This window comes from Xiphias gladius, chromosome 6, assembly GCF_016859285.1.
Source record: "Xiphias gladius isolate SHS-SW01 ecotype Sanya breed wild chromosome 6, ASM1685928v1, whole genome shotgun sequence".
NCBI lineage: Eukaryota > Metazoa > Chordata > Actinopteri > Istiophoriformes > Xiphiidae > Xiphias > Xiphias gladius.
In genome coordinates this window covers 994,181-1,021,488 of record NC_053405.1, presented here as the reverse complement: position 1 = coordinate 1,021,488, position 27,308 = coordinate 994,181, and the positions used below count along the sequence as shown (strand labels likewise).

The 27,308-nt window shown below is 42.9% G+C and overlaps 1 protein-coding gene across 1 annotated transcript; it reads left to right on the top strand.

Moving 5' to 3' along the window:
* Positions 1-3,813: 3,813 nt before the first annotated feature.
* On the top strand, positions 3,814-26,338 carry LOC120791297 (excitatory amino acid transporter 5-like). Its single transcript, XM_040129653.1, has 11 exons — positions 3,814-3,989; positions 7,243-7,316; positions 8,874-9,089; positions 12,662-12,704; positions 12,792-12,999; positions 14,371-14,470; positions 17,316-17,549; positions 17,643-17,837; positions 19,111-19,245; positions 19,821-19,923; positions 21,569-26,338. The coding sequence occupies exons 1-11, from the start codon at positions 3,822-3,824 to the stop codon at positions 21,737-21,739; spliced, it is 1,647 nt and encodes a 548-aa protein (XP_039985587.1). The 5' UTR covers positions 3,814-3,821; the 3' UTR covers positions 21,740-26,338.
* The last annotated feature ends 970 nt before the right edge of the window (positions 26,339-27,308 follow it).

Here is a 27,308-nt window from a genome sequence, read left to right as displayed (position 1 = left end):
AAAAGCTTGGTTTATTTGTTTGATGCAAACAGCAGCAGCTACAGAGCCACATAATGATTCATCTGGATCTGGTGTCTGAGTCCACCTGATGAATCCAAGTCCAGTACTCCCTCTCTCTTTTAGCTCTGGTTTTGGTCTCCACCAGCTCCTGAGGGAAACATCTGGCTCTGTAGCTGCTAAATGCTCCACCGTGTCCACCAGCTGGTCTCTGACCGCATCTGTCTCATTGCAATGTAAACATTACATTCTGATCTGTCGTCATATTTTTTGCTAATTCAAACTTGGCTGTGTTTTCATATTTCTGCCTCAGCAGGTGCTCTGCTGCCGGCGGGACGCTCTCTAACGTGAACGATCTTTAACTTTTCAGTCAAGAATCAGAGTGACGACGTGGATTCTGGTGAACTCAACAAATTGCTGAATTACAGGACTGATGAGAGCAGCCACAAGGTAACAAACCTGGTAAAGACAAAGTAGGAGTTTGGTGGAGATGTCAGTTTGTTTGGAGGTGGTGACTTCAGTGGGGAGTTCATTCCAAGGTCGTGGGCAGGAGGTTTGGAGGTAGGAAGGAAGAGTTCCTGTCGCTGTCCTGTAGTCCTGCTTAATCGTTACGTCACGGCTGCTTCCTGTCCCTCAGCCCCACATCCTAAACTATCAGACCTTATCCAGGCGTGACACCAGACTCTAACAGCACTGATTGGATTAGGACCCATGCACCTAAGTTTATTGTTTATTGACACAGTTTAGAGCGAGCGCTGATAAATCCCATCTTCTCAGTCTGGACCTGTGCAGGCTCCTCGATTAATCCCGGAGTTTACGTCACCTGTAATGTGATCAATAAGAGCTGCCCCCGAGGTTACAGAGAGGGAACTCGCGGAAGGCGGTGGATTGGTTGACCAAGATTTCACTTTGTATAAAGGCAGATTTTCTGATCTGTAAAACCTTCATAGATTCTTTCTACTCTGCGTCTTTTTCTCATGTTATTCAGTTAGTTTTCTAGAACACGCAAGCACAGATTCAGTCCAGCCAAATAGATTGGAAGCCTACCTTTTTGAGTGCCGCTGTCCACGTATGGTGGCATTAAAGGTGCTATATGTACGTGTTTGCTGTCGCTGCAAAGCCAGTGTTCGCATTAACAGCTCTTTACTTACCAGTCTAGAAGAAATGTTGCATCAAGCATCAAGTTTCGTTCCTTTACTCGCCGAGAGCTGCCTCCGGTGGTGGAGAGCAACGCCGGTGTTAACTCGTGTTTAGCTTCAGTTTCTACAACTTATTAATGCTAACGTTGGCCATGTAGCGTTAGCAAAAACTTATAGCATATAGCACCTTTAATAGGCTACGTCGGCTACGATTGGCTCCAAACGCAATCGTACTTTACGGATTGTGCCTGTAGGTTGCTTAAGTTTCATTATGCCGCTTCTGTGTTGCGACAGTCTGGGCGAGCGAGCTCTTGTTTGATTTGCTTTTATTGTGAAATACAGTAGTCCTTTTTCAGTGTAAGGGCCAGCGTTACATGACTTTCCACCTTTGTCTTATGCTCAGAGACTAATGACGACCTGAAAGACTGCACCTGAAATAATATCAATATCAGTATGTGTGATTGTTAGTATGTCCGTCCCGGCATTTATTAAAATTCCCCAGAAGTCTTGTTTTTCTTAAATGAACAAAGTTACATGATCGAGGCTCAAAGCTTTAAGTGCCTTTCTACATATGTAGCGACCCCGCTGTGTCTCAGATGAGACACACGGTCTTTTCTGTGAAATGATAAACACATCAACTGTTTCTCTTACTCTTTGTTTTTTAGCAGCCAAACCCATGAGGCATCAGACACGGTGTCAGACTACAACAAGACATTTGCATATGGGACTGTGGCCTGTTTTTTCTTTCTTTCTTCAAGCAAAGGGAGAGAGAACTAATCAGTGTTAATCACTGTGGGGTAAATTTACAGGCTCCCTCCAGCTCGTTCTCGTGTCCTGTTCCGTCCATTTCCTCCGTATGTTTTCTTGGAGCAGCCTCTAGTGAGCATCTGAGGAACTGCACCTGAACTCACTAAAAGTCCTGATAAGCGTTTTAAATGCTGAGTGGTCAAAGTGACACAGGCTCTGCTGCAGGTTTGACACCTTAACCTCAGTCTTCATATCGTCTGTGCACAAATTTTATTTACACATTCTCTATTTTCCCAAGGTTCATTGTCACTGTCTTTATTCAACACAAGATCGCACAAGGAAATGCAGCTGCAGCGCCTCCGTACTTCTCCCACAGGAAACATATCAACAGGACAAAAGTATCAACAGACACAACAGATCTCGAAACCTGGTGATTGATGCTTCCTGCCCCCATTTGTTTTTTGCTGGTGTTTGGTGGAAATATTTATTCAAACGCTTTTATTGTCTTCTGTGAAAGTGTGAAGCGCTTTGTACTATATAAAGTTTTACTTCTTTGAAAAAGGACAAAAAAATTAAGTAGACAATAAAAGGTAAAGGGAACAAACTTGAATACTAGTAGCACTGAAGGAAAAAATAAACTATAATATATTTCCAAGAAAAATGTGCAGAGAAGTGTAAACATATCTAGCTGAGTTGGCTCTTTAATGAGGAGACTCTAGATGTAGAGAGATGAATAGAAAATGCAGCAGCTAAAACAGAGAACACTGCATCTTTCTGTAGGACATTTCTATCTTGAAACTGACTTTGGAAATGTTTTGAACATTTGCTGTGAACCCGTGAGCACGAACTAGAGACAGGTTACATTACGTTCACACCGAGTCGGCTGCGAAAGCAGTGACTAAAAAAATACATTCTCAAATCTCTTCCAAACATTTACAAACCCGGATTTCTGACGCAGTTTTCTTCCTGACGGGTTTACAAAAGGCGAGGAACAGCCACGGAGTTTGAAATGATTTCTGACCCCTCATTTCACCAACCAGGGCGTCTGTAGGTCTAGAAAAGTCTTGAAAAGACCTTGAAAGATATTCAAGTCTTAACCCTGCTTTCCAGGCTGCGCTGGGCACCGAGGTTACTTTAAAATGTGATTTTACCGACACCAACAACAAACCAGAAAAATCGTTCCAGACCTCTGGTCATTTCAAATTCACATCTGGACCTTAAACAGTCCAGTTACTTTTTAAACAGCTCCAATCTCTTCAGATTCTCCAGGTCCAGACTGGGTTTAATGATATTATTCAGGATCAGTGTCAGGCTCTGATCAGCTGAGAGGGAGTCACAAAATGTGGCATAAACCTCAAGAAACCCTCGTTACTGCCTAAATAAGTCTCGGCCTTTTCATCCTCTCTGGTTTTCACTGATATCATTCGGGCTCCGGCCGTGAACCAGCTATTAAAAGGGTCCCAAAAGGTCTCGACCTGGCGAAGCTGCAGAAACCCTGACAAACAGCTCCGTGCGAACCTGCAGGATCCTCTGACCCCTCGGGGGACTCTCCGACCCCGGCGGTCCAGCCAAAAGGAGTAGAACGACAACAAAACCGGGACGTGGTGCGGCAGCGAGGCCAGATGCCACAACAAAGGCGTGCGAGGTCTTATTCCGCCCCTTTAAGCCTCTTAGACCCGGTAAGTCTGCCTGCCCGCCTGCAGCCGGCCTGCAGGGCCGCCGTTGGCCCCGATCACACCGTGATGATTTAATCCCTCAGTGGAAAAGGTTAGCTCGTCTTTGGCTCGCACTGGTCCGTCGCCCTTCCAGCCGCACGCACAAGCAGACGGAGGAGCATCAGAAACCTCGGAGGGCATGGAGGAGCTTCTGCTACCGAGCGGCGAGGAGGAGGCGCGCTCCGAGCACAGTTCGTGTGCTCCGGGCGGCGCGGAGAAGACGATGGGGGGCCGAGTCAAGACCTTCCTGCGGGTGACGGTGAAGGGAGACCTGAGGAGGACCGTGAGGGATTTCTGCAAGAGGAACGGGCTGCTGACGCTGTCGGTTATCGCCGTGCTGACCGGCTGCACGCTGGGCTTCATGCTGAGGGGGACCCAGCTGTCCACACAGGTACCACTCACCTGGCGGGTCGGCCCACCCACCGCACGCTGCCTCGTCCGTGTCGATACCTTAACGTCCCTGTCAGGGGTCACCGGTTTGTGGGATACTTTCCTTCAGACTTCCCCTCAGGACTCACCGGTCAGGATTCAAGATTCACCTTCAAAGACAAAGTTTCGGCTCCCGTGTTGATTTCCTTTAAATTTCCCAGTGATGCTTATTTCCTGCAGACACGTTTCCTTTAAAGGCTCTACGTGTACCACTCAGAAAACCCCCTGTTATTACTGACGCCGGCGGCCGTTGAGGGAACTGCAGTCGGCGTCCTGCTTCTCCGTAGGAAGCGGGAGCGAGCGTCCCGGGCCTCGCCCAAACACGTGATGGACCGCCATCGTGTCGACCGTTGAGGAATCGGTCACGCGGTTATTACGGTTATAACTGTACCTGACTCTGCAGCGCTGGCGCAGCGTTCAAACGAAGCGTGGAGATGTGGTCCGGTTGCGTGAGACGATAGTTTGACTAACGTTATGTGTTTTTGAAACGGGATCCATTCAGCGTAGTATCACTGTCAGCTAGCTAGCCGGCACAATATAGGCTAGGGACCTTGAACTCCATCCACTCTCATTTCATGACTACATTTACTTACTCCCAGCATTTATATGATACGGCGATTGATACTGGCAGCTAGCATTATCAATCGCCGCTTGTCCAGCTTTCACCCAGAGGCTCGGCAGTCGTCAGCGTAGCTACATTTGCTGGATGACGACACCAACGTTTAGTCAAGTAGAAGGAATATTATGACCAAGATGTGTTGCCGCTCTTCTTTATTGGCTTGAAAGTTTCCGTCACAACTCTCATTTCTCTGAATCGTTGCGCTAATGTTTCAGCAGGACAGAACAGTCAGGTAACGTTACTGTACTGAACGGGTCTGTCAGTGGGTTGAGACGACGATAATCCCAAACTAACGGTTGATACTTTCCCTTAGATTCCCCGTTTATATTTCTTTAAATTTCCCATTGATACTTTTTCACTCAATTTACTTGCGTTCTAAATTTCTCTGTTGATACTTTCCTTTGAATTTTCCGTCAATGTTTCCTTTTTAAATTCCCCATTGATAGTTTTCACCTAAGTCTCCTTTGATACTTTCCCACTGATACTTTGCTTTAAATTTCCCGTGAAGCTCATGAAGCTTCCAGGAAGAACTGATCCCTCTCAGTCAGACTAAATTCAACAGCAGCTGAATATAGAGTGGACAGAAACATGGAGGTCACGGGCCACTCAGACAACACTTGTTGTTATTTGAAATGTTAAAGTTGTCCTTGGGATTCTCAGCAGCCGCCTGGCGCTAAAAGGTCTCCGAGTGCCCGGTTGAAGTAGCTGAAAGCTGCAGACTCGCTGTCACGTGCTCAGCTCTTAGTGAGGGAGGGAGAGAAGAGGTCAGCAACGGCAAAGAGGTTTTTTTAGGTTCCCTTTTTATTCATTTTCTAAATTTTAAACTCTGATTAGAATACATTGTCTTTGTCGCGTTTTGTTTTTTCCTTTTTTGAGGTTTTCACTTTCCATACAAAGGAAACTGTGCTGCGGGTTCAACTGATTCATTCACTTTCTCTCTGCAAAAATACATTTGTGGCTTGTTTTTCTGCACATTTGCTCATTTTCCATTATCTTTCAGGGGAAAAACGTCCTTGATTACCACGCTCTAACCTGTAGGAATGGATCTCTTGCGTCTCGTGGGTAGATTAACGAGCTCAAAACACGCTGAAGATGAATGTTACCGAGGCGCTTTTTATTCAGGAAGGAAAAAAGCTTTGGAGACCTGGGTCTAATAACTAAAAGGTTAAGGTGGTTATCAGTCCTTGCATTTGATAAGACGTAGGCGTTATGGCGCTACCAGATTTAATTGTCTGTCCTATATTAGGATTATGAACAGATAATAAAAGATTATAATATAAACTTAATATAAACAAGAAACAGAAAGTATCATGTCGCCATGGATCGAGTGAGTGACGCTGAGCTGACAGTCCTTCGTGAATTACTTTGATACTGAAGAAAACTTTCTCAGACGCGTTCTGTTTCAGTTCCTCTGCCAATAGTCCGTCGTACATCATCCAGTGATATTGAGTTCAGCGAGCGAACACTTTTAATTATGAGCTCAGGATCATTATTCTGAGATCGAGGTCTCCACAACTGCAGTGTGCGTCAGTAGACTGTAGCTCCAGAGTTTGTGATTAGTCTCTGTGGAGTCATTTGATTCATTATTTATGGAACAAATATTGATAAGTGCAGCTTTTAAATGCGTGGACGTCAACAAACTACGGTTCCTTCAGGTTTTGGGGGTGAGATAAAGGACCCAGAAAGACTTGAGTCAGCCGTCCACTATGACCCTTCGGTGACATGTTCAACTCTTCTCTTGAAGCTCACTTTCAATTTTCTGCATCTGAACCAAGTCCATCATTGCCAGTCAGTGCTGTTAGCCTACATCAGAACTTTCCATGTGCGTAGGAATGTGAGGGTCCAGTCAGTATGACAGGGAAGCGTCTCCAGTTGGCCAGAAACTCAGGGACAAACATATGGGACCAATGTTGTGGAAATATCATTTGAACTTGAGTGTAGTCCACACGTGTCTGTTATGATTCACACATGTAGGAGAATCTGAAAATATGGACAGTGTGTGCTCTAGATACTGAAGGTAAGAGAATAAAACTCCTCAGCTCTGCCTCCCCATTGGCGGTTTCGGACTTATCCTGCACTCCTGCCGTGTCTGATCTGCAGACATGCGAAGTGATGCATCTTTGGCTCCTCGCTACGTGTTGGGAGATAAAATCAGACGTCCGTTCGTTAACTGCTGCTCCTTCATAACGGACCCGACCAGCAGCAGCAACCTATAACTGCAGTTCCCCCTTAAGCTGAAGTGTGATCCTATAGTTGCTTTTCATTCTTACTGACAAATGACATTATTCTCCTCAGGCTGGTCTGTCGAATGTCTCTAAATACTACAGTACCCATGAGCCTCAGCAGCTGTTACAGCAGACTCCATCCATCAGAACTGTATCATATCCAAAACAAACGCTGCACCACAGCAGCTGAATCCGAAGGACCAAAGGGATGGAAGCATCCTACTGAAGGACGAACTATTTATCCTTCAGGTCCTATTTGGATCCAGTCAGTTTTGAAATGACGACGTAAGATCGACGTAAAGCATTCACACGAACCCCGAGCTGGTAAATGTTCTCTAAAACGTTTCTCTCGTGTTCCACCACAGGCCAAGATCTACTTCTCTTTTCCTGGAGAGTTGCTGATGAGGATGTTGAAGATGCTCATTCTTCCTCTCATCACGTCCAGGCAAGTCAATGTCCACGGTCGGATGAACCTCCTGAGGGGCCCCTAGTGACCCCCACTATATATGGCGGTCTCATTATTTCCACGGACACCCAGAAACCAACCAGCAGTCTAGAGATTGATCAGTCAATCGGTGGAAAATTTGACAACTGCTTTATCTCTTTTAAGTCCTTGTTTTCTGTTTTGTTTTTTTTAAGCAAAAAAGCCAAAACCTCTCCGGCAGCAGCTTCTCACATGTGAATATTTGATCATTTCTCACTTTTCTATCATAGTAAACTCAACATGTTTGGATTTTTGACCATTGATTGTGGACAAAGCAACAATTTAAATATGTTAAATTGGGCTTCAGAAAATAATGATGGGCTATTTCTCTATTTTCTGACATTTTATACACTGAACAATCAAGTGATTATTAGAAAAAATAACAGTCAGATGTATTGATAATGAAAATAATTGTTGGTTGCTGCCTCACAGTTCTCCGGTGATGAAATAATACGACTTTGTTTATTAATTCGAACAGAAAAAATTGAACAAATATTAACTGAATATGTGATAAACAGAATAAACTAAAACAGTAAAGGTCTTTGAGCTAGATTTTGACACAGAGCAGGGGCTGGGTTGATACTGTACTTTAGTGGTGCAAACTTCTAATGAATTTTTGATTAATCAAAATCGTCCCCGTTCCATAAAGTACTAAACTGGACACTTCAACCATTTATCCACTTATCCAGCTTTCCACTGACTATTTTTACACTGAATTTTTCTTTCATCGGTCCTCATAAGGTCAATTAGGGACCTACGAGATCTGATAGAAAGTTCTTCAGGAAACCAAAAGAGGCTTATTGGATTTAGTATTTCAATAGTTGAACAAAGAGGTTTTCAGTATTTTGTAGTTTTTGCGCTGTATCAGCAGTTTTTAATATTCAGTAATATCATATCAGTTACGTCTTAAATTCTCTCCTTGTGTTTTTGATAATGTTTTGTGACTGTGTTTACAGGGTGGGCCAGCAACGTGTCTTCTTATTGGATGAATGACAAAGATTCAGCATTCGCGTAGAGTATATATATACACTCAGTTTGCAGTTTATTAGGAACGCCAAGCTAAAACTAAGTCAGTCTAATCAACAGTCCTGTAACAAGTCCTCCTTCATGAAGGTCGAAATATTCAGTAGAATATCCTCAGTAATCAGAGGAGCTGATTCAAGTTTTTGATCATGGTGGAGGCTGCAGTCTGTGGTGCTGGGAAACTGCATTGCATTATATGGAAAAGTGTCTCCATTATTCTGTCCACCCCAGTGATATCAGTGAGGGTAGGCTATATAACAGAAATATAACACGACACGAATAACGGGACTGACGAGGTGTTCCTAATAAACTGCCAGCTGAGTGTAGATACTGTGCTGCACTTCTTAGCAGCAACTCTTTTAATACAAGGACCAACCAAATGCACTTGTTGTTTTCATAGTGTCCCTGTTTGCCTATGGTTTGATTTTCTGACAGCAGAAAGCTTTTCATCAGTTCCTGTACGGTAGAGCTGATTCCCTGCTGTCCTGTTTGCAGTTTAATGTCGGGTCTGTCGTCTATGGAGTCGAAGGCGTGCTGTCGGATGGGGGTGCTCACCGTCACCTACTACCTGTGGACCACCTTCATCGCCGTGGTGGTCGGCATCGTGCTCGTCGTCATCATCAAACCCGGCGTGGGGACGGAGATGGAGAGTAACCGGCTAGGAGGGGGGCCCGTCATGACCTCGGCCGATGCCCTGCTCGACCTTATCAGGTGAGACAGGTCAGAGGTCAGCTGGGATGTGGAGGTGGTGAAAGGTCAGAGCTGGAAGTTTATCAGGTGCATAGTTTGACCCTGCAGATGGACTGGGAAGTCACAGCTGGTGGTTTTCATTCGGTCTTGAATATATTCGTGTAGTTCTGGTTGCTTCATGTCTTCTGTAAAAAAAATGCAGGTGATGGCCGACATGCACACAACCAGTATTCTGCGAGAGGAAGTCGGAACAAAAACCATCACTGTAGTACAACAACACCAAACCTGGACGAGCTTCACACACTTAATGTTCAAATAAAAACTGAAAGTATCTGCACTTGTGGCTGACACTGTAAACTTTAAGCAAAGCTGATGGTTAGTAGACTCCTGAAGAAACTCCACAAGATGATCACGTGCTCTATAAACGTAACGAGGAAATGTTGTTAATTCACAAAGTTGACAAGTTACAAGTACGTTGATACTCAACATCTCAGTAAAATGTTCACAGACAACATGTTTGTTTTCCACTTGTAGTGACTCCAGCGTAATTAAACTGGTTTATGGTTCTGTCTAGACTCTCACAGTACCTGGTTCAGGTTCGGGAAAGATCCTGGTCTGGTTTAATACAGAAAACGTTCACAGTGACTTCAGACACAAACTGTTTATTTACATTGAACCAAAACCGCCATCTTCCCTGAACCAAAGAGCTGTTGTTGTCTAAACCACAGACGGGACTGATGTGAACCTGGTTTCTGGTATTTGCTGTTGCAGTTTAATTTCTAGGAAACAGGGTTGGAACAGGTGTTTAGCCAGTCAGCATCCATCTTTCTGTGTTGCTGGTATTGTTTCGCCTGCTGTTGTATCTAAGCGAAGATATAAAGAATACTTATTTCCTGAATAAGATGTCACTAATGGAGAGACCTTTTCAAAGAGCTGGTTTCCTGGGAATTACCGGGAATCCACATTAAGAGTGAGATGTGAGCAGCACATAAGTGTTACTGAAACATTCGGTGCGTCCAGTCCACCTCAGACCTCTCCTCAGTGTTTGGTCAGAACCAGAACTGTCTTCATCAGGCTGACTCACAGCAGACATTTAACTGACAAAATAGGTTTCAAATGAGCTCAGCAGTTCGAATTCAGCCTTGGTTTTTATCTGTCAGTTCATTTGCCTACAGTGAATCCAGAAAGCTCATAGTGATCAATCATTACACACTAAAAATCACTGGGTTCCAAAAGTACCCAGTGTGGGGTCAATATAGCACCAACACCATACTGGGTGGACTTTACCCGGCCCCAGTGGGTTGTTGTGACCCAGTGTTGGGGTTATTTATATATTATTTATATGTTGCTGCGGGGTCACTGGATCAAAACAGCCCCTAATGATGGGTGGTTTTCTGCCCATGAGTACTGAGTAGGTTGAACCCATTATTGTGTCGGTGCTGTATTGAGCCAATGCTGAGTCAGTTTTAACGCAGAGATTTCAGTAATAAGTTTAGTGTAATAAGTTCAGATCGTATAAACAGCAGGAGATCTGTGTGATTTAAAGAGCTCCCTGTGGAGATTACACTTCATTAAGCACGTCAAAGGGAAAAAACAAGACTCAAAGTGTGAGAGGTCGCAGGGGTCCCAGTGTTTCTCTGAGTCGGTTTGGATCGACACCGTCTATCTGATAAAATGGAGGCGTATCTGTTCCGTGAGACGGACAAATGGTGGACATCAAAAATGCTTCTACAAACACTTTCAATGTGAACTGACCTTTAGTCTTTGCAGGTCAAAGCTTGGTCAGATTGAACAAAGCCAGTTGAGACAGGAAGCAGATACGTCTCTCACCTTTTCCACGGAAATGAATGGGGATTTGTCTTTGAGTTGGTTGGAGGTTTTGGTTTCTGTACGTCCACTCGAGCAGCAGAATGCCGCGTTCACGTCGCATGGGATGGACGGATCCCCGTGTTTCCGACTTGAGAGCGTCCGTATCGTTGGAGAACTCATGACGAGTCGGTAGTATCCAGACTCCAGAGCCGATCTTCCCTATTATTTAGTGCCATGTCGAATATATTACCGCTTGGATGTCGACATGAACACTTTGTGCTGATGGGGAGATGCAACAGCAGTTGTTTATAGACAGAAAAAATATTACCGATACTGTCTTGGGTTTGACTTGACGTCAGTCCTGTTCGGTTAGTTGATCATTTAAGTCAATGATCAACCACAAACTGCCAGATATTCTCTGGTTCCAGCTTCTCAAATGTCTCAGATTTTCAGCTTTGCTCTGTTTTCTGTCACAGTGAATTGAAGGTCTTTGGGTTTTGGACTCGTGGTTGAACAAAGGCATCACCTTGGACGCCTGAGAAATTTTCATGGACATTTCTCTCTAATTTTTGACGTATTAAAGAAAGATAATGAAAATATTTAGTGTCCGACAGGGTTTGACTGACATTTGACTGAGCGTCACTGAGATCAACAAAACGTAGAAAACAAAGCGACACACACTTCAATCCAATTACAGACGGAGCTGATCGGTGTATTTTTAGTAATCCTGCGGGGATAAGTGACAGATTAAGCGAGTCAGCGGCGGTGGGATGTAATGATCTCTGCTGCGGCACGTTGGCAGACCGCGCCCTCGTGCCTCCTCTAAAAAACACACCCACTTTTGAAAATGTCTCACGAGCAGGTCGAATGCATCATCTTTCTTTTGACCTCTGCCCTCTGCTGAAGGTCAGGTGGTCTGGAGTGTTTCCCTCCTCATTCTTGTAGGTGTGCCCTCCTGCTGTCACCTTTCCTCTCCTAACACATATAACGTTAGATTTATAAAAGGTAAGAGGCCTTCACCTCAGACGTCCAGGCGGTTCGACCTCTGCAGAGAACAGATCCCAAATCACTGGAGAAGAGATTTGTGTGATCAAAGCTCATCCAAATACTTGGACACGCTTCAGTGGTACTGCAGAAGTAGCTGGTGTTGGTCTAGCGGTCAGCTAGTCAAAGCTTAGGTGTGTCTTCCTCTGTATTTTGTTCTACAGAAGAAAAGTGCTGCCTATGAAGAATATTTGTACATTTTGGGGATGTTGGACCCACAGTCCAGTTTTTGAATTGGTTGTTTCAAGCCGTCGTTTTCAGCTGCTTAATTTTCTGATTGTTCATTTTTAAGGCCAAACAAAACGTGATGGCTTCGGTAACGTCCGTGATTTCTGGTCCTCCTCCTGCCTGAGCTGTTGAAAAAGGCTTGTTTTGATGCCCATTGTGCTGGTACTGTCTTCTTACATATCACTCAACCACATGACTGAAGGTCAACACGTCACGATATTGCTTGGATCATGATAAGACAGTCTTTATGTTGTATCACATTAAAGATGACACCAGTATTAAGAGGTATTAGGGGATGGTGATCCTTCAGAGCGGGTCATAGCACATTAACTGCTGCAGCTGCTGTTGTGGATAATGTTGATAATTCACTTGATAAAACTGGTTAAATCTTTCTGAGGCTTCAAGCTCCTTTTTCGGCCTAAATTACCGCTGATCTCCTTTGTGTCGAGTTTCTGTGCAGTCGTGTTCTCCAGTGAATAAAAACCTTGATGTTTTGCTTTTTCCCCCCACAGAAACATGGTTCCCTCTAATCTGATCGAGGCCACATTTCAGCAGGTAAGAGAAAAGCTGAGACACTTTCAGACCGAATACTTCATCACTTTTCTGTTTCTTCCTGTGACAAACCCGACTGCGTTTCTTCAGTACAAAACAGACCTGATTCCCATCCTCAAAGTCCCGACCAGAACCATCCAGCCCAACTTCGTCTACATTGTCCCTGATGACAGTGACCCTAAAGGTCAGACGGTGTACCTGGAGCTGACTCCGGCCCCGGAGGTCATGTACAAGACGAGTCCCGGCAGCAGCCAACAGATGAACGTCCTCGGCATCGTCATCTTCTCTGCAACCATGGGTGAGCAGGACAGGGTCAATACGTTAGTGGTTGTCATAGAAAACTCTTTCACTAAGTCCTGAAGTTTACATGGCTCATGTCCAAGAAAAGGTTTATCGAAGAAGTTATACCTTTTAATTTTCTAATTTTTGAAATTTTTCTGGATGAAAGGTCAGTTTGGAGTTTTTGAAGCTCAATTTTTTGGACTTCTGTAAGGGCTAAATTTGTATAGATGAACATCAGTCCAGATATTTTGTTCTTCTCGGTTTTACAAACATGAGCATCAGCGTCCGTCTCCTTCTATAACCCGTGATCATGTATGTTTTGGCAACTTTAAAACCACAGCCTAGTTTACATTTTAGAGGTGCAACTTTCTATATCCTATGTTATCCAGGCTATTGTGACATATGCCATTATTATTATTTTTTAATCAACAATCCCTGGGACACAACACAGCATTGAATTTAATCTGCTGAAATGTTTGTGCCGCCACAAACTGACGTATGATATGTCTCAGTGCCATAGACGTCCACTGTCATCCAAAATCATTAAAAGCAAATAAGAGTCAAACCAGGATCACATTATTTAATGACGTCTTTTAATGCGGACAGATTTTCATTTCTTGATTTTCTCCAATTCATCATTCTGTCTTTAAAATGTCAAAACAACTCGGTGCTCGGTGACATGACCTTACACTGGTCACTGCTCTGCTGGATTGAAAGGCTTAACAGGAATTGTCAGCGCTTGTGTTTAGAGTAGTGAAGGATTTCTCACCCGGATGCAGTGGTTAATTTCATTGATCTTGTTCATTCTTCTTCTCTTAACTCTAGATCCACTTACCGGCTTTGTCCCGAGCCTTTAACCGCTTCTTAGAGTTTTCCTCAGCGTATAGATTCCGTTCAGCTGGCGTTACGCGTTCAGGTTTTTAATCTCATCAAGACAAGTTACAAATTAGAAATTTAAAAAAAAACTTCTTCGAAAAACCTTCCTAGAAAAACCTCCGTCAAAGCACCTGCTTTAACAGGCTGAAGGCTTCATGTTCAGCTTTCTGCCTCCGTGGGCTGTCAGCAGATATTTATATCCACATTCGATCTCACCTGACTGTAAACTGGGTTTGAAGCAGACATATCTGATTTGGTTCGTATTTAAAAGTACCGGCTGCTGCCAGGCTATGAAAACGCTGACATTTCACATCTAAATTTAAGATCTATATTGGCGTCAATAATGCGATTATGAGTTGAATGCTAAACAACTCACAATTTGGACTGCAGTCTTCTTCAGGCTTTAGTCATCAGAAACTCTTTGATATTCCTTTTTCTTGCGGCGCAGTCTTCACATGAACATTAATATCTATTCAGATGATTAATATGAATATAAACTGTGTTGTCGCAGGTCTGTTGCTGGGCAGGATGGGAGAACGAGGAGCTCCGCTGGTCAACGTCTGTCAGTGTATCAACGAGTGCGTCATGAAGATCATCAACGCTGCCGTTTGGTGAGCTGGAGTTACCTGTACTACACTGACTGGCGTGGTAAATTCAGTATAGTGTCCATTTCCACAGCACTAACCCACCAGGACGACGACAGAGTCACGTGGCGCGCACCAGTCTCTGATCTCTTTTAAACACTAGTAGCTTAACAGTGACTGAAAAACCAGCAGCGTAGAAGAAACTGCAACTAATAAGTGAATAAAACTGTATTTCTCTTATTGAAATTCAGAAGAATTGGAAATATTGCCCAAAGTTCTCTATTATAACTGCACTAACCCTGAAAATTAGACTTCGGTTTATTGATAAAAAAGTAACCGCCAACCACGAAATTAAAACAGGACATAACAAAATGTTCTAAAAATAAATATATCAAGCAAAGACTAGTGTAGTTTTAGTCTCTAAAACTGAATTCTTCTCTGAGGAACACTGACCTCTGCTGCCTTATCGTTGATACACAACTGTGGCATATTTTTCTGAGAATAATAAAATGACACAGTCAATTTTAATCAACAGATGATTTGTTCTCTTCAAAATTATGCATAGGAAAAATAAATGTTTGCAGCCTGAGTGGTGCAGCTTAATAATGCTGTGAGTGCTTGATCAGTTGCTCTCATCTGGACTTTGCAGCCGGACAGTCAGAGGACACTGTTTACAGAGGTTTTAGGGAGGACTTTTGTCCCTGACAGTGGAAACGTTCAGGGACAAAAGTAGGTTCTTAAAGAGTGAGAGGGAAATGTCCCCGCTACCGGTTGGTGCCTGTTCACTCATTGTCTCACTGCTCAGTGTCCTCCTCTGACACAGTGGAGGATTTTGTGGATTTGACCTGATGACCCGTCAGGTGGTGAAACGTGCCGCTGGTGACATCACTGCGTCCTCCTGCTGTAGGACTCCTCCTGCTGCAGCTTCAGCACCTGAGCAGATTAAAAACAGCAGCAGAGTCCACACGAGGCTTAATGACCTGAACTGCTGCTGAGCGCTGGCTCTTCAATCTGTGTTACATCTAAAACTACAGCAACTGACGAGATTCGTTTTTTTATCCGGTGTTTTTAACAGTCAAGCCAAACATTATAATAATATCAGCTTATTAACATAATAAAGTATTTCACAGTTCACTGGTGGAGCTGCAGGCTCAAGAGGTATTTTCTGTTGTGTTATGTATCAACAGAATTAGGGTTGGATGTTTTCCCATCATCTTAAAATTATTACAGTTAAATCTTAACTGTGAGAAAAGGCTGCAGCCGAGAGGGTGATCCAGTTACATCACAGCACAGTTGTGTTTCATTATTATGTTAAATAACTTGAGATCCTGCAGGTATTTTTGGGGGAAAGGGGCAGTTTTTAGCAAGAATTCTCAGGTAATACTGGAATTGTAATTTTGTGGAATCCAACTCTCCTAGTTTTTATTAGAAACAAGACTAGGTCAAAACCTAGAGTAGGGCTGATACCTGTACGGTCAAGGTGTGAAATTAAGGACGTAGTTAAGAAACTGTTGTGGAACCACGGTAAAAAACTACTTTCATTCTTCTTTAATTAAAAGTAGCTAAAACCTGCTAGAAAAGTCCCTAAATGTCGCAGTGCTTAATTAGCATATTCATGACGTCATTGCATCGTATTTGCATTCAGCCTGGTGTCGGCTGGTTTCAGCCCTTTATCTGTTTGCTTCTCTCCTCCTCTCTGTGCTCAAATATACAGTAATTTAATCCAGCTGGATTCCCAACAAAGCTGTTCGCATTTACATGTTTTCCTGTGTCTGTTGTCAGACGACGGAACAATTATGAAACAGTGATTGAAACGAGGCCCATTAAGACGACATGTTAACCAGCAGTCGCTTCCAAGCCGTTTCCAAGCTGCTTCTCTGCTGCTATAATCCTGGTTTTATAACCACGACGTCGTCTGACAGAGTCACCAGACACATCAATTAAAGACAACGGCTGTGCTGTGATTTCAGATGTATTTACCTGTAAAATGATCAGTCAGAGAGAAAGTTAGAAGCTCATCCACGTCTGTGTCAGCTGACTCGTCCTGACACACATTAAGAAGTGTGGAGAGGAAAGTCCGTCCTCGCGCTCACAGGTCAACACTGGAGACTCTCTTCTACAGAAAGTAGCTAAGATTTGTCCAGAAAGTCTCTAGATTTGTCGCTGGGTGCTTTTGTGAAGAAAAGTCGTTAAAGGGTCTGAAAAGTCGGTAAATGTAGCAACGAAGGTGCTAAATTGGCAACTCTGCCTGTAAACGCCCCCTGATGACACAATAGAAAACTGTTTGCACCAACTCATTTAGAAAGAGCAACGGCCAATGGGGAAACTCCGACACTCTGCCGGCCGACCAATGGTGTAACTTCATCAGTCGGTCAGTTAGTCACTTTTGGACATTCGCATTTATAAGGCTGGCCTCGTGTTGCAGTCCAGCCAATAATATTTGTTACATAATTTGTTTGCCAACAGAATCATGACTGAGACAGTTAAACTCTACTGCTCTGGACGTTCAAGGCCCCAAAGTGATGAAACCTTTTCATTTGTCACACTGCAAAGGTCTGTCCTCCAGCGCCACTATCAGGCTAAAATGATCCTCATAACCAACACCAAAATGATTCTCATGAACAACACTTTGGTCCATGGCAAATTATCTGGAAAATTGCTGATTGGATGTTTGTGGTGGATATTCATGACCCCAATAGGATGATGACCTAATGACCCCCTGACTTCTTTAATGCCACCATCAGGCCTAACTTTCCACTCGAACAAAGAAATACAATAATCTGTCAGATCGGCTTGAAATTTACAGAACACATTCCTGCTCTCCGGGAATTGAATCTTAATGACTCCATGACCTTTTCCTCTGTCCTCTCAGGTACTTTCCTTTTGGGATCATCTTCCTGGTGGCAGGGAAGATCCTGGACATGCAGGACCCAAGCACGCTGGGGAAGAAGCTGGGCTGGTATGGCATCACCGTCCTCGCCGGCCTCTTCGTCCACGGACTCGTCCTCCTCCCTCTCTTCTACTTCCTTCTCACACGGAAAAACCCCTTTACCTACATCCGCGGGCTGCTGCAGGCCATGGTGATCGCCCTGGCCACCTCCTCCAGGTCAGAGTCCAGGACAGTCCGGCTTTAACCTGCTGCTCTGCGGATGTGTTCAGATATTTATTTAAGTTTTATTTGAATGTTGTCTGTCCTCAGCTCTGCCACGCTGCCCATCACCATGAAGTGTTTGTTGGAGAACTGCAACGTTGACCGTCAGATCGCTCGCTTCGTCCTTCCCGTGGGCGCCACCATCAACATGGACGGTACTGCGCTGTACGAGGCTGTGGCTGCCATCTTTATCGCTCAGGTTAACGACTATGAGCTCGACTTCGGCCAGCTTGTCACCATCAGGTAAACCAGCATCGACATGCTCTAAGTTTCTTGAAGACAATTCAGGAAAAGGGCAAGCAGTGTGTCCCCCCCCAAGGGTCTATAGTTGGACAACTTTTATTCAGTCTGCATAGTCATGTTCTGGCTTCTGCTTATCCTGATTTAGAGATACAGCTATATGCATAGCTGTTTCCAAACGGACCTCCAAATGAGAGCTTCCAGTGAGGCTAAACTGATCAGGATTTCAGTTAAATGTAACAAAAACTGTAAGCACGTTTTTCTTAAAAAGGCCATGTAGTGCTCCGAAGCCACGTGAAGATATTTCTGAGTTCGAGCTTCTAGGTGTCCGTTTCAATTTTCATGTAAAAAATAAGATGGAGAGTTGGGTTCAACAGATTTTAGATTTGTATGAAACTTATTGACCACTGAAAACAGCTATGATGATATACTGTATGGATGCTACAATCAACCCACATTGCACATCTTGTCTGATGATCTGCTGGTGAACAAATCTATATAAAAATGACTCAAAACTTTACATTTTTACTTCACATTTTAAATAAACTCCTGAACTGGAAAATTTGACAAAATATGTTCTCTTGTTTTGGAAAATTTACATAGTTACACAGTACTGTTCCTCCCCGACTTCACGCATTTGTTAAACAAATAACAACCCCTCAGGTTGTCTCATCTTTCCCATTCACAGAAGAGCCTTCAGTCAAAGGGCAGATATAGTCCTCACTCAGTATCTATTTTAGCTTTTTCCCATGTGTTATATCGTAGGATTATTTACTGGTGACTGTGTAATTTGTTATCTTGTTCAGGATATTTATTGGTGAATATATTAATCTTATGAGATATGTTGTTTACTTCCACTGTTATGGTGCCTTTTTAACATCCAGCAGGACAAAGACAGCGGATGAAAATTAGCTTTCTAATTTACGGTTTACTGTTTCTGTTGATCAGTGAGCTTTGTCCTTTCAAATGAACCTAATGAAACATGGGACTAGATCTTTGGTAACGGACCCCTTTCTTCAGATTCAAACACCGTTCTGGTTTCAGGGTCAAGTCAGGGTTCATACCTGTAGCCTTACATTATAAGCCTTGGTCAAAGGTCAGAAAACAAACCTACCATTAACTCCAGTTCGAATACCACTTTGACCAGTAAACAAGCCCGATGCTCTGGAACAAAGTTGGGTTAAAGTTCATTTAGGTTTTGACTGAATGAATCTCTCACAGGATAAACTCTCTTTCTTCTCTGCTGCTGTCCTCGTATGTTCGTCCGTCCTTTCAGCATCACAGCTACAGCTGCCAGCATCGGTGCAGCAGGGATTCCCCAGGCCGGTCTGGTTACCATGGTGATCGTACTGACATCTGTGGGCTTACCGCCAGATGACATCACACTCATCGTGGCCATTGATTGGATTCTGTAAGTAGCAGCAACCTTTTAGAGTGTTGTATTATCACGTATATATTATCATGACAATAATTACCTCGGCCCAGGAGGTTCTGTTTTGATCCGTGTATGTTTGTTGGTTTGTTTGTTGGTTTATTTGTCAGCAGGATTATGCAAAAAGTACTGAACCTATTTGCACCAAACTTGGTGGAGGGATGGGGGACGGGCCAGGGAAGGACCCGTGCAATTTTGGTGCAGACCCCCTTAAAGAGGCATATCCAGGAATTTTTTATCCCATTACTTAACATTGCGAGAGAGGGCATTTTTCGACATTTTCAAAAAAATCTCAGGAAATAATGTATGGATCTTGATGTAATAAATCAGACATATTCATGGTGTTGAGATCTATGAGTTTGAACAATTTGGTGCAGATCCAGAAAATAGTCCGGATCTGGTGGAGCTAGACAGACGTGTAGGATTGTTTGGCCTTGGTGGGGGTACGTGCTCTGCTGAGTGCCATTCTAGTTGATCATATGTTCTTTATGTTAAGTCTGAATCCAGAGTTGTTGTGGTCTTACAGTGTCTCCTCATCCCTTCTGCCTCTGCAGAGACAGATTTCGGACCATGATCAATGTCCTTGGTGACGCCCTGGCGGCAGGAATCATCGCCCACCTCTGTCGGAAAGATTTCCCTCTCAGCGGAGCCGGAAAGGTAAAAACTCCATCCTGAAACAACGCTTAGATTCACACTTTCCTCTCACTGTCAGGCAACAGAGACAGATCTTGAAAGGTCATGGATGATGGACAGGTGTTAGGGACGAGTGAAAGCAGACGAAAGCCTATTCAGACCAGGAAAACTGAAAAACCCAGGAATGATAACATAAAAATACACATGGTAAGTCAAAATTTAAGTCAAAGTTATTTGACTTGCCATTTGAAAATGTTTGACATATGAGTCAAAATAACTGTTTGTACTTACTGTCTTATTGTTGGCATTGGAACCAGTTTTCTCTCATAAATTTGACTTAAAAAAAATTTATTTTTGACTTACTGTCTCATAATTTTGGTATGACATATATGTGTATATATATGTATGTATGTATAGATATATATAAAGTGTGTGTGTGTGTGTGTGTGTGTGTGTGTGTGTGTGTGTGTGTGTGTGTGTGTGTGTGTGTGAGAGTGTGTAAATCAACGAAAATGAAGACATTTTTTTTGTATCCTAAACCAAATGTCACTCTACAGAACTTCTGAGTGGAAACACGAACCTTTCCAAGACATTTGTGACCTGTTCCCTCATTCATGCCTGTTGAGTCGCAGTAGATTAGATTACAGCAAAGTTTGCACAGATTGGACCAACAACCTCAAAAGATTAGCGCTCTGACTGTCAGGTTGAATCCTATTGAGTCTTTGTCGAGCCCTGCTCCATCTGCAGCACTCTGTGGTCACTGGTGACGGGAAGAAAATCCCATTAATAACCAACTGAGAAACAAAGGCTCATTTAACAGACTTTTTTTTTACAGTCTATACACTAAATCACTTGTTAAATTTATGCTAGCTTTTACAGGAATTATTTTGAGAATGTCTCTTTCCTTGTTGGTCTGTCAACATCACTAGAACCAAGGAAAAAAAGTACTTGTACTTAGTATGAGTTAATTGTTTTAGTGGGGTAAATTACAGTATAATCACCAGATCCCTGTCAGGACTCCTGGTTTGCAGTGATCTCCAGGTTGACAGGTGTTTTCTTTTTTTTAACATATTATCTATAGGAGGTTGTTACTTGTAAGGTATTTTTGCGAACCCACAGACGTCTACAGTCTACCTTGAATGCATTTGATCTTTCTGGTCAGACTGCAGACGTCTGCGAGGTCACTAAAATACCTCTGATAATACGACCTGCTACTGGATCAAAGGCACCACCAGAGTTAATACAATTCATCCTGAGGGGAACGTGAACGTCTGAACCACGTTTCATCACAATCAGTCCAACAGTTGTTGACATATTTTACTCAAAAACACAGTTTGTGAATCTCATTGTGGCACTAGATAAAAAGTCATAGGATCACCAAAGTCACTGGGATTCGTCATCTGGGGACAATGAGTACCAGTGCAAAATTTCATCACAATCAGTCCAACAGTTGTTGAGATATCTCAGTCTGGACCAAAGTGGTGGACCAAGTGACTGACTTCATGACATTACCATCCCTTGAGCCATGCTGATAGTGTGGCCAATAACATGTTGATCTTCCCCCTTCGGTTTGTGTAAACAGGTGAAGTACAGCAAAACAATGCAAACCTTGCCACTGTGGGACGCTAACGTGTGTTCTCCTTTGTGTTTTAATGTGTTTCCCATCCAGCCTGTTCCGTCCTACGGTACACAGACTCCTAACGCTCACAACAACTCCCACAGCGTCGACGTGCCAATGACGGAGATCCACACACACAAAGACTGCATGTTCGAAGTGATGGGCGACTCAGTGGGCGAGAGGCACACACACACCGTCTACTACAACATCTGTCAGGTTTGAAGGGACCGGGTGGAGCAGCTTCGAAACACTGCTGAGTCCGGGAGAGTCCGGTCAAATCTCACAGTGCCATCTGAACAGGGGCGTTGCGGTAACAGAGCAGGAATCTTCTTCTTAACATGACGGAGACTGAGGAGCGGCGACTGCTTTGCTTTCACTTTAGGTGACAGGAAATGTGGTTTATTTGGCCAAAAGTGGATCGGAGCTTCATTTGGAGCTTCATTCTCTTACGCACTGTTGACAGAGCGTAAGGGGTCAAAGGGCATAAGGACCACGTTATCACTTTGTTTTAAACTCGCCATCAACGGTAACTACCAAGCCAATCTCAATTTAGGTAGGTAGATTTTGGAAATCTGGCAGCGTCTCTGGCTGCGGTTGAAGAACATTATGAACACAAGCCTAATCTGCACCAGGGGATTATGGGTAGCCAACACCCTCCTGGGAGTACCTGCAGCTTCATCATCTTGTCTGCCAGCGCCACCTAGAAGACGGAGTCACTTCAAGATCTGCAGAGAGGAAGCTACAAACTACGCCATCTACTGGTTCCAAAAAAACCACAAAGGGAAGTTTTTAGTGACTGATTTTAGCAGCTTGAAATGTCACATTTTGTGAGTCTGAAGAACAGATGAAACTGCAGATATCTGATATGCATATGTTTGGCATTGGAGCCAATCAAACCATATTTTAGTACATTTTCGGCTCCAATAAGCAGAAGCCATTTAACCCCCTGTGGTTAAAATAAAACCACGGTTAGTCCGGTTAAAATTAAACCTTTTACGGTGACCGTCTTAGCTCTACATACAGCGGTTATCATGACGGTTATTAGGGCTGGGTATCAAACCTCAATGCCTCTTTGGTATTGACCTAAATGTGTCCTTACAACTGAGAATCGACATTTGTCAGATACCTTAAGATGGCATCCAATGGTGAAAGTCGTGATCTTGTTGACCCAGATAGTTCAGATTAGTTCGGTGCCTGCGCTGATCTAAGCGTTGTTCCACACTGTCCTGGTAAAGAGGGAGCTGAACTTGTCGGTGAAGCCCTCAATTTACCAGCCGGTCTTCGTTCCAGCCTCAGCTGTGGTCATGAGCTTTGGGTAGTGAATGAGATCACAGATACAAGCAGCCGCAATGAGTTTCCTTCGCCGGGTGGTTGGGCTCATCCTATACCGGTATCACACCAAATACTCAAAAGCACATAGTGTATGCAAAGCAATCTGTGGAATAAAGCACAGAACAGAATCGCACAAAGCACCTAGCTAGGATACCAAGGGCTACGTCGAAATCTAAACAGTAACGATATTTACTTTCTAACCTGGTATCGCTATCCGCTCTGGTATTTTCTGCTGGATGGGTTTTCAGTGTATTTGGGGCCAAAGTTCAATTTTGGCCCCAAATAAGCTTTTGGCTTCAAGACCGGTCAGAAAATCAGTTTAACAAGAACAGGACCAAGGATTTGGAGCACGGTACATAAATATGGTGCACGAAATAAGCGTTCAATTTACTTTTCTAGCACGTGCACAGTTGGTGCACTTGTAGTGCAGAAAGTCTGCTTATCAGAAAATTGTACTGCTGGCAGACGTCCATACTAAGGTCCGAGGGGGCAAATGTCAAATGTGACGCGGACCCTCGTGACTATGCAGACACAGGAACCATGAATTGGCCGTTAGGGAAAAAGAGGAGAGCCCAGACATTAGTTAGGAGCTAGAAGGAGAACCGCTGCTCTGTCGTGTCAAACGGAGCCTCCTGGACGTCGACACGGAACGCAATGGGGGGATTACGTATCTCCACAGACTTCGCTGGGGACAAAGACATCTGGACTATGGTGACCCAGAACCTTTAGAGGGGTAGAAAGAGGTTGGATGGATGGTATACAGAAGAACTTGTTTTATATTTCTCAAAGTAAGGCATCGTTAACTGCGATTACTCCTGTAACTCCAGTGATACCCAGCCCCGACAGCGGCCCGTACATTTGTCCAACTGTACCACGACTGAATTCTGGTCCTGATCCTGTTTTCTTTTAGTTGGAGAAGTGGATCAGTACCTGGGTAATTTTACAGAGTTTTTAATCTACACATCATCCTTACTCAGACTTTAAAGCCAGAACAAATCCGCCTTTTTGTTGGGATAGATTATCAAAAGACACTACAGACATCTTAATAAACCACAGTAGATCACATTGGAAGATTTTTGAAATATATGGTGGTCAGCCTGAAGACAAAGCCAGAAGGCTTGGATCCCAGAACCATCTGGATCCTGAAAAGCCATCATCTTGTGATTTATCTGGGATCTACCAAAGGGACGAACTTCTTCGTGCTGCCTGTTTGTTCTGAGCACATCTCTGTCTTCTGTTAACAACTCAGGTGTTACCACTTCAACACACCTTTGACTGAACTGTGAATCTGATTGGCCGGCAGCCACTGTTTCAGACTGACTAAAGGATTAAAGGGTAATCCGTCAGATCCGATGGCCGAATGAATCAAGTGCTCTTCATCTTGCAGACTAACCTTCTTCCTCTTCTTCTTTTCTTCTTCTTCTATCTCGTTTGTATTTGACAGCATGCTGGCATGCGTTCCAACTGGCTTCATTTGAAGTCGATGTGCTTTATTATTTTGTTGTTGTTGTTGTTGTTGTTTTGACCTGAAGGTTGCAAAGAAAAACAAAGTGCTGTAGGGATTATGGGAAATTTACCGGTCAGTTGCAGCTAACGTGAACAGATTCTAGTTTGGGTTTCAGTCAATCTCATCCCTCTGCTGGGTCTACTAAATATTCAGCATAGATTCTGTCACTTTCAGATGATTTATTGATCTTGTCTGTAGCCGCAGAACCAACTGAATTTAGTCACCTGAATAAAGCCCAATTCTTTTTATTTTTTATCTTTTTTGCACAATTCTCTTGCCTCTCAGGCTCCTTACAATTTTCCAAACCCAAACAGGATGATGTAAGAAATGCACATCAGTCCATCAGTCTAAAAATTCTGGACCCCGGCAGCTGTCATGGTCGAAAAAAACAAATGCGTGCAGACAAACTAATGAACGGTACTTTTAGATATAAAACATGAACTCAAATATGATTAACTCTGCACACAAATTATTACTTCATGACAATATTGTTGACGTTTTAACAAACATTCAAGGGACGTCAAGGAAGAAGCAAGTATATTCTCATCCAACCTGCATTCAAATGAAAATCAACAGAAAATTAATCGTAAGCTATTCTGGTGATCAATTAATTGTTTAAGCCATTTTTCAAGCAAAAATATGAAACATGATCTTCTTCTGACTTTTCATATGTGACAACTTGCAGTTTGTCTTTGTCCTATATGACAGCAGATTAGATATCTTAGGTTTTCAGACTGCTAGAAGCTGTCAGAAATTGTGAATATAATTTTTTCACTCTTCTTTTTAAACATTTGATCGATTAATCAATCAATCGCCCTCGGTCTTACATTGCAGTAAACTGAATTTTTGGGGTTTTGGACCATTGGTCGGATGAATTCACTGTGCGCTGCAGGATATTGTGCTGGGTGTTTTTTTACTCTTTTCTAAAGTGTTATAGACAAAACGATTGATCAATTAATAGAGAAAATATTCAGACGATGAATCGATAATGAAAATAAATGTTAGTTGCAGCCCTAATTGAGAGCACAATTTCTTACTGTTTTCCTCTGTGACACCTTCCGGGCTCCAGAAAAAACAGGCCCCAGGTTCCTCAAGGTTTCTGGAGCAATTATCTCCTGGAGCTACACCAAAAGTAAGAAATTAATTTCAGCAAAAATGCAGACAGACTACAGGGATATTTTAGACTACCCTGACTTTATGCAATTTTACTACTTTTTTTATAAGAGGAATTTTATCCAAGTCGTCTTTGTCTCTGGTAGCAGGTTCAGCATGCTTTGCATGCTAACGTAATTTTTTGGCAGTTAGTCTCATATTCGGTAAGAAAAGCAATCATAAGAACCTTCAAAAAAGACAGTGTAGTTTGTTCATGAAGTCTTTAAAACATAGATGTTGGGGTTTTAGCCAGTTCACCTCTCAGTCACCACTTAAATGTGTATATTACCTCAAGTTGTTTACATATTGTTTACTGACATCTGAGATTCGGGAGTCGTTACTTATGACGTAAGTTTGAGGAAAAACTCGAGGTAACTAAATATTAACTGTGACGGATTATTTATCAGCAGCAAATTACAAGTCGATTTTCATAGAGCACTCAAAAAACTTGAAAGCTGGTCAGCAGTCAGTCTGAAAACTGAAGATGGTCCGGATGAATTAAAAGTGTAATGTTAATGTACCATTTGTAGGTAAGTGGCTAAAACATGAAGCATCTACGATACGATCCTGTAAACTCACTTATAATGATTCAAATACTTTTACTCTCTTGGTGAAGTGCTCGTTCAAGTCTTTCGGTGTGAAAGTAGTTGTAGTCTTGTTTCAGTAGAGTTAAACGTGAAAACGTAGACCTGCCTTAATTCGACTGTCGACCCTCTGTTGTTTTTAATCCACAAACCTCAATGTCCGTCTGCCAACGCCCACCGTCAGCCCGACCAACTGCGGCATGTTCGTCTTTCAGCAACGCACACTTTTCATCAAACTGCATCATGTGCATACTATACATCATTTGCTGTTGTTTTTTTTATATGAAATATGCATGTGTTTTTGGACTTTGTGTGATTTATGCTTATTTGTATTTGAAAGTGAACACTGTGTTAATAAACTTCATTTTGTCTTTCATACAGTGACACGGACATGTTACTGTACGTGTAGTGACTTGGTGGATCTGAAGCATAGACTGTATGTAAAGAGGATAATCATAATAATAATAACCATAATCTTATTATTATTATTATTGAAATCTAATAACTAATATAGAAAGATAATAAACATCCTTATACACAGTCTATGGTCTGAACACCAACTAGATCCTGGACTTGTTTAGCTTAGCACAACATGCACATGCTGTATCTTGGTCAATGAAAAGGAGTAAAAATAGAAATGTAGAAGCAGCCTGAATCCAGAATTCAGTAACTAAACAGCCAAAGCGCCGTTACTGTGATTTTGTGCAAGTTTAAAAAACTGTTTTTGCAAAAATTCAACATTTCAATGGTATAACAGTTGTTTTTAAAGGATGGCAAGAAGTCAGATTCAGGTCCTAACTCAGCTTTGACCAAATATCTGGTGACTGCGTTTCCCCGTTGTAGAGCAGGACAGTGGCTTTCGAACTTGTCCTGTTAGAAGTTACTACGGTGGCGGCTGTAACTGTTTCACAAAGATGGACCAAAACGTATACACGTTTTCTCTATGGAACAAGGCTAGTGGTTTCTTGTGCTAAGCTAGGCTAAACACATGTCCAATTCATCTTTGCACTGGACACACTGAAAGTAAAACCGAACCATCTTCTCATCAGACTCTGAAAAAGAGAGAGATGAGGATTTGTGTTTTGGTTTAAAGGGACAATTAGATTTCAAGAAGGTTTTTTAAAATGATTTATTTTGGGAAATATGCTTTCACTTTCTTTGTGATGGTGAGATGAGAATATTGATATCACCTCATGTCTGTGTTCAGCACTCAGCT

Coding starts and splice junctions, on each gene's coding strand:
- LOC120791297 (XM_040129653.1), top strand. CDS start 3,822: ATGGGGGGCCGAGTCAAGACCTTCCTGCGGGTGACGGTGAAGGGAGAC. Junction 12,705..12,791: donor TCGAGGCCACATTTCAGCAG/GTAAGAGAAAAG, acceptor GCGTTTCTTCAG/TACAAAACAGACCTGATTCC. Junction 13,000..14,370: donor CATCTTCTCTGCAACCATGG/GTGAGCAGGACA, acceptor GTGTTGTCGCAG/GTCTGTTGCTGGGCAGGATG.